Here is a 6,145-nt window from a genome sequence, read left to right on the forward strand (position 1 = left end):
TATGGGGTGCCTGCAGGGACTCTCTACAGATCGGCAGTTTTACCTGTATCTTCTGCAGGTCAGTCCCTTTCCAGGTTTGAAGTCTTATGCAGCTTCCTAACCATGGGTTATTATTTGCATTGGGATAGCAGCCACCGACTCAATCAGGCTGATGTGGCATTAGGTGGTGCACAAACATGACAGAAAAAGATGGTCACTCACACCAAAGTTTATACTCTAACCTAACTCCAACTTTTCTGCTTCTCTGGAAAAAAGAGTGAAAGAAAGAAAATGAGACTTGGTTGCTTTCGGGGCTGGGATCTTCCATGCGTTCACCAGTCACATCACTACCATCAGTTTGGATATTTTTACAAAAAAAATTTGGAAAAGAGAGAGTAGGGTTAGCACTATATCGGTGGGAACTGCTGAAGTGCCCCCTCTCTGGAAGTGCTGAAGGCCAGGTTGGATGGACCCTTGAGGAAACTGGTCTGGTGGAAGGTGTCCCTGCCCATGGCAGGGAGTTGGAACTGGATGGGCTTTAAGGTCCCTTCTAACCCAAACCGTTCTGTGATTCTAAGTCCATAACTCAAAGGTGGAATTTAGTTCACCTTGCTCTCACCATCCAAATGTTGGTCTTTCTCTTATAGAGGACTTCTTCAGAGAGTGGGTCAACTCCATCAGAAAGCAGGGTACTCTCCACACCAAGCTGAGACTTTGCATTTGCAGCCACGTCCAATGTAAAATTATGTTTCTGAATCTAATTGTTTATGCCCAGTCACATTTCTGTGGGTACGGCTCCTTCAGGAATATTTTTGTCTTCTTTTTGGGTAGCTAGGAATAAAGACATTAGGTCTGAGGACATTTATAAAAACTATGTGGCATCCTCACAATTAGGTTGTATTGCAGGGCTTTGTCTGAGGTTAACAGAACAGTTCAATAGGCTGAAGAGTCTTTTCCTATCGTGAACAGAGAATACTTTCTTCTTTTGTTAGTGTGTGAATAGTAAATCGTCTCTGGAAATGTGTCTATTAAGAAATGTGGGCTGAGAATGGCTATGTACCAATTAAGTTGAGACGGTAACAATGCAGATATAGTTGGAAATCAGGGACGCAGAAGCCAGAAGCAGTTTTCTTCCTCAAATTTATTTCTCCATCAGGATAGTCGGGACGTTCTTGCTCGCAAGAGGGGGGTCATTTGCTGGTCCCCAGACCATACAGCTGCTAATAGCAATGTGAGGACTCTAAACCTGTACCAGGCTGCAGGGCTGAGTGAACTGCCCTGAAATTTCTCTGTCTCTGACCCCACAAAAAATGCTTTTTTTAAAAATCAGAGCTGGAGGAAACTCCAGGGATATCGGTACCTTGAGTGTGGAGGGGCATTGACTCGCAGTAGGGCAGAGCCCTCTCCCAGTTTAGAGATGCCAGTAGGAGAGAAAACAATTTGGGAAATGGCAGAGATTTAACTCCCAGGTGGAAAAATCAAACTGTCTGGGATTTTCAATATAACTTTAAACAATAATAATGTTTTTTTGTATAAGGCACAATACGGCCAATGATTTCATTTAGTGAGAAGCGTCTGAGGGAAGGCAGTGTTTATTATTCAAGTCAAAGCACCATTTGTACGTTATCTACATCTATATCCTGAAGATACCGATCTCCTGAGACAAATTGTCCTCGAAAACCTCAATATGAGCATTTCCTGCTTATCAAGGCCCGATATGCAGGACATGCAAGCCATCAGCCATCCTGTATGTATCATAAAGAGCAGATCCGCCTCCCTCAGCGATTATTCTTTGCTCGCACAGACCTGAAAGCAAGGAGCCAAACCACTTACTGTACTCCAGAGCCAAGGGATACACGTGGATGACTGGATGGGGAATTAGCCCGACATCCCCTCTTCTTGTTTACCGGCGCTGTGTACCGAGCTGAAAGCATCTCCTGTTTTGTCTACTGGCTTTTGATGTTTGCTGGCTGAGTTCATCACGTATGCGATACGTGCAACTGGTGTATAGCAAAATCCTCTCTTCTCTTTAGTTCTTGGATCATTTGCTGGCTGGCATCGAAGATATATCCGGACACTGGGGGCAGTACTACTGGAAAGACAGGTAAGGGTTTGCCAAAATACCACTGTGTACATGTGTAGAAAAAAATGAGGCTGGTTTCTATTCCCCAAGTTTCCACTGTTTGTAGCACAAGGCAGGTGACAGAGGGGCAGCTTTTCCTTGTCCGAGGTGAGACCAGATTCTCGGGGTGCTTCCCTGCTTGCAGCTCACCCTAAAAAGACTCCCTTCTCCTCTCCTATTGTGTTTGTCTCTTCTTGTCCAAGGAGATCTGCTGGAAATGAAAGGGCCATGGCAGCACAACACAGAGCCCATGCGGCTTCAGCCCGTCCCTGCCTGCTCGGCCATGCGGGAGCTGGGGACCCCAACCCAGCGTGTGCACAATTAACATTCGAAACAGGAGCTTGCAGCACTTGGAGGGGCAACTGCTTCTTGTGGACTGACAAATTATAGAGGATCTCTACACATTTCTGTAGCTAATGCTCAGTTTTCATTAAGTTCTGGTAGATTGTACACATAGGAGATTTTAAAGTTGTGTTTTTGTTTTTTTTTTTCCAAATTAAAATAACATAAAGTATATTAATAGCAATCTACCAGGCTTCATTGCTTGCCTGTGCCACCTGATGTAGCTACCTTCATGGTAAGGGCTCTGATTAATGCAGGTGGCAGGGATTTTCTTAGGAATGCCAGTGCTTGGAAGTGCCACCAGGGTATGGGAATTGCCGCTGCTGAGGGGTGTCCTGGCGCCTTGCGAGCAGGTTTGCCAACAGCTACCAACAGCCAAACCTGAGCATCAGTATTTGGTACCAGCTACATCTTTCCCAAATGTGCTGCATTTGAGCAGAAAGCACGAAGAAGTGGCTCAAGAGGGAATCTGGAAGTGTTTAAATCTGTTGCATCCCTCGGGGTTACTTGTAGCACTTATAGTGAAGTTCCTGATAAATCTGACACTTTGGGGAGTTTCTGTTGTATTTGGCAAAGTTTTAATATCTTGGCTCATGTACTGTAGTGCAGAAATAATTAGGGTCTGACCTCTTGGACCACTGATTTCTGGAAAGAATAAGTGGAATGTAATGGAATATGGGGCAGTCACGGACTGTGAACCTGCCGGCTTGCTCAGGTCTGTGTTGGTGCTGGGGGGTCGGGGGAGGAGGCTAAGCCTGTCTTGTTTTGTTCTTAAACAGATTAGAATATTTCAACAGCAAATACCTGCAGAAAATCCTACTTCGAGAATACGACCAGCCAAAATCAAGTATCGTGCTTCTCTACGAAAAGCTGGAGCGGAAACATGCCATTGAGCTGGCAGAAGCCGGGCAGCTGGGTCACGGCCCCTCTCCCCCAGCCTTGCTGTAAGTGCTCCCCTGCCGTCATCCCCTTTCCGTCCCTCCTCCCAACCCTCCCCACGGAGGGAACAGTTAGGAAAAGCTTTTGCAAACTTCTGTGCCTCCTCTGCTCTTCCCCGCTGGGCTATCGCATGGGAAGGAGCAAGGTAGCTTGGACAACTGCAAGGTAAACACTGTTTAAAGCTTGGTAGGTGGGTGTTAAAAATGAGCGGGTGGATGAGCAATCTACTGGCATCGATGAACACGGTTTCTGATCTCGTATATGGAGGCTCACCTGTATCCCCCCCTGAGTTACACAGAAATGGTACTCTGAGGAAGAGGCTCTTGCACCATTTTTCGACGGCTTTGCACCCTTACGCGTACTGAAGGAACCAACAGTGAGAACGAGCATCGGCTGAGACAGCAGGGTCAAATATTGGCGTGTCAGAACGACCATCTCTCTCTCGGAGGGTTCTGCTCTGCCACAGCTCTTTTATCTACCAGGGAGCACGCGGATGGCGCAAATCCCAAATGTCCCTTCTGCAGGGAGGTCCGTCTGCGAGGGTTAGCTGTTGGTCACCTCTGCTGGTGGTGGGATCCAAAAGGGCTGCTGGCAACACCGGGCTTGGGGGATGCGCTGCTTGCGCTGCCGTGCATCTTCCAAAATAAGGCGTTCTGGTTCTCTTTGCAGCAACGACGACAGGACTGTCATAACAGACAAAAAATTGGAGGACGCTCTGAATCCGAATGTCCTGGAAAATATACAGGAAATATTGGCAAGGAACCTGTACCGAATAAGGAGAACGGTATAACTCTTCCCTCAGTCTGTATCGTAAAAGTCCAACAACAAAAGTTATCTCAGTTATCCTAACAGCCTGAGCAGATGTTATGAATATTTACATAATTACTAATGATGTCTCTTTGTGAGCAGAGAATAGTTGGCTCTGTGAAGCCAGATCCAGTTTCCAAGTCAGTGGCACATTTCTGTTTGCAGCGTGACAGCTTTTGAAAGGTTCACCCAGTCAGCCTATAATTTCATGAAGTATTTTAGGCATCGGTACCCAGAACCAGAAAGGAGAAAGGAGGAGCACGTGGATCTTCAGGCATCAGGTTAGCAGCTCCAGCAGCTGCAGCAGCTCCTGGTTACCTACAGGGCAGAGCAGGGATGGGGTTATCCTCACCTTGCGTTTTTCCCATAGAAGAGAGCGCAGTCAGTGGGCTGCGAGTGAGAATTAAATCTGCAGAGATTTTAAAGCCGCTCGGCAGTTTGAAACTGGTACAACTGGTAAATAGCATGGAAACCACTTGCTGTTTACAGAATAACTCGTGTATAATCTCTCTGAGGTTTTACACAGCACCTAGGACTGTACATTGTAATTGCTGTTCACATGGTGATACACGGAGCCTTATCCTTAAAATCCACCTAAGCCTTTGTTTTACAGATTACACGTGAAATACTGAGTCCTTGCGGACGCGGCGGGTGTGGGCAGCTCGGCACGGAGGGACCAACCACCCCCTCCTGTCCCTTTGCTGAGCTGGGAGAAGCAACTAGATAAGGCTGGGAGGAAACCTTAGAAATGGTGAACGGGATGAAGACGAAGGCGTACCTCCTGTTTGCACTTCCTCCTGCCTAAACCCAGCCTCCCGCCTTGTAGCGACAGAGTTATCCCAGCTCCTACGGATGTTAGTGGGAGATTTAACTTTGGTTGGTTTATGGCTTTTGAAGCAGGATTTATGATTCCTGTTGATTGCATGATTTATATATGAAGGTGAGGCTGATATAAAATATTGGAGGGCTGGGCAGAGGCATTGAGGCCGAAGACACCTCGAACAGAGTAGTTGCAGTAGGTTGGTGTGTCACCTGGACTAGTAGAGGCGCATCTCGGTCTTGTCCTTCTGTGGTTGCTTGGGCAATTGTGGATAAATAAGCAGAGTTTGGCATCACATCTTCCTTCTTTGGCTCTTTTCCCCCATCCCCAGCTCTTGTACTTGGATGGGTCAGTTTATCCCCGTAGCTAGGCAGGATGGTTACAGGGGGGTGAAGGACCCTGGAAGACGCAGGCCGTAGTGAAGGGGATGCTGCTGCGGAGGGAGGGATGGTCCCACATCCAACGATGGTCTCTCTGGTGCAATGTGCAGGGACCGGCGTACAACAGGCACACGCTTCCCGGAGAAACCGAGCCCATGGAGCATGCCAAGGAGATCCTGATCCTCCGGCACAAGAGCCTGCGGGTGAAAGTGAGCGGAGGTGACGCGGTCAGCTCCAGGAAGGAGGTAAGGGGGGGTGGGGAAGGCTTGGACCTGCAGAGACCGTGCACGGGCTGCTTTCCCGGTGCAGGTATAGCAAGCACTAGGAATAGTGCTGTTTATTGCTGCTGGTATTGCCTTTTAAAGACAGATCCTGTTACTTTAAATTAAAAAAAAAAAAAAAGGGGGTCTCGTTGCATTCCAGTGAGTTAGGAAATACCGAGAAAAAACAACAAAAAACCAAAACAGCCCAACTCCTGACAAACAAATGAGCCGTCTTGCGTGCAGCGCCGTTCAGTGCTTTGTGAACACAGGCTTCCATCCATGCTAGGAAAGCTATTTACTGAGCAAACGTTATCAATTGGGCTTCAGTCTGTAGATTCAGGGGTCGGTTTTTCCCATGTTTTCTTTTCTGGGAGATTTTGTCAAAGGTGGGAATTTGGTTCAGCCATTGTCAGCGGTCCAGATGGACTGTAAATATTTGAAACTGTTTGGTATGGGTTTTTTTTTTTTTTCCCCACAACTCTTTTGAAAGGAT

At 47.3% G+C, this 6,145-nt stretch overlaps 1 protein-coding gene across 1 annotated transcript in view; it reads left to right on the forward strand.

Annotated features, from left to right (window-relative positions):
- LOC104158896 (sodium/hydrogen exchanger 2-like) overlaps window positions 1-5,634 on the forward strand; it is a gene marked incomplete at its 3' end in the record, with an annotated part of 22,643 nt that extends 17,009 nt beyond the window's left edge. The window contains exons 8-11 of the mRNA XM_009696657.1: window positions 2,013-2,083; window positions 3,223-3,387; window positions 4,052-4,166; window positions 5,500-5,634. Of these exons, the coding sequence (XP_009694959.1) occupies window positions 2,013-2,083; window positions 3,223-3,387; window positions 4,052-4,166; window positions 5,500-5,634 (486 nt within the window). The remainder of the gene's footprint in view (window positions 1-2,012; window positions 2,084-3,222; window positions 3,388-4,051; window positions 4,167-5,499) is intronic.
- Between the last annotated feature and the right edge of the window lie 511 nt (window positions 5,635-6,145).

The sequence above is a fragment of the Cariama cristata genome, unplaced genomic scaffold (assembly GCF_000690535.1).
Source record: "Cariama cristata isolate BGI_N322 unplaced genomic scaffold, ASM69053v1 scaffold33093, whole genome shotgun sequence".
In the NCBI taxonomy this organism is placed as follows: domain Eukaryota; kingdom Metazoa; phylum Chordata; class Aves; order Cariamiformes; family Cariamidae; genus Cariama; species Cariama cristata.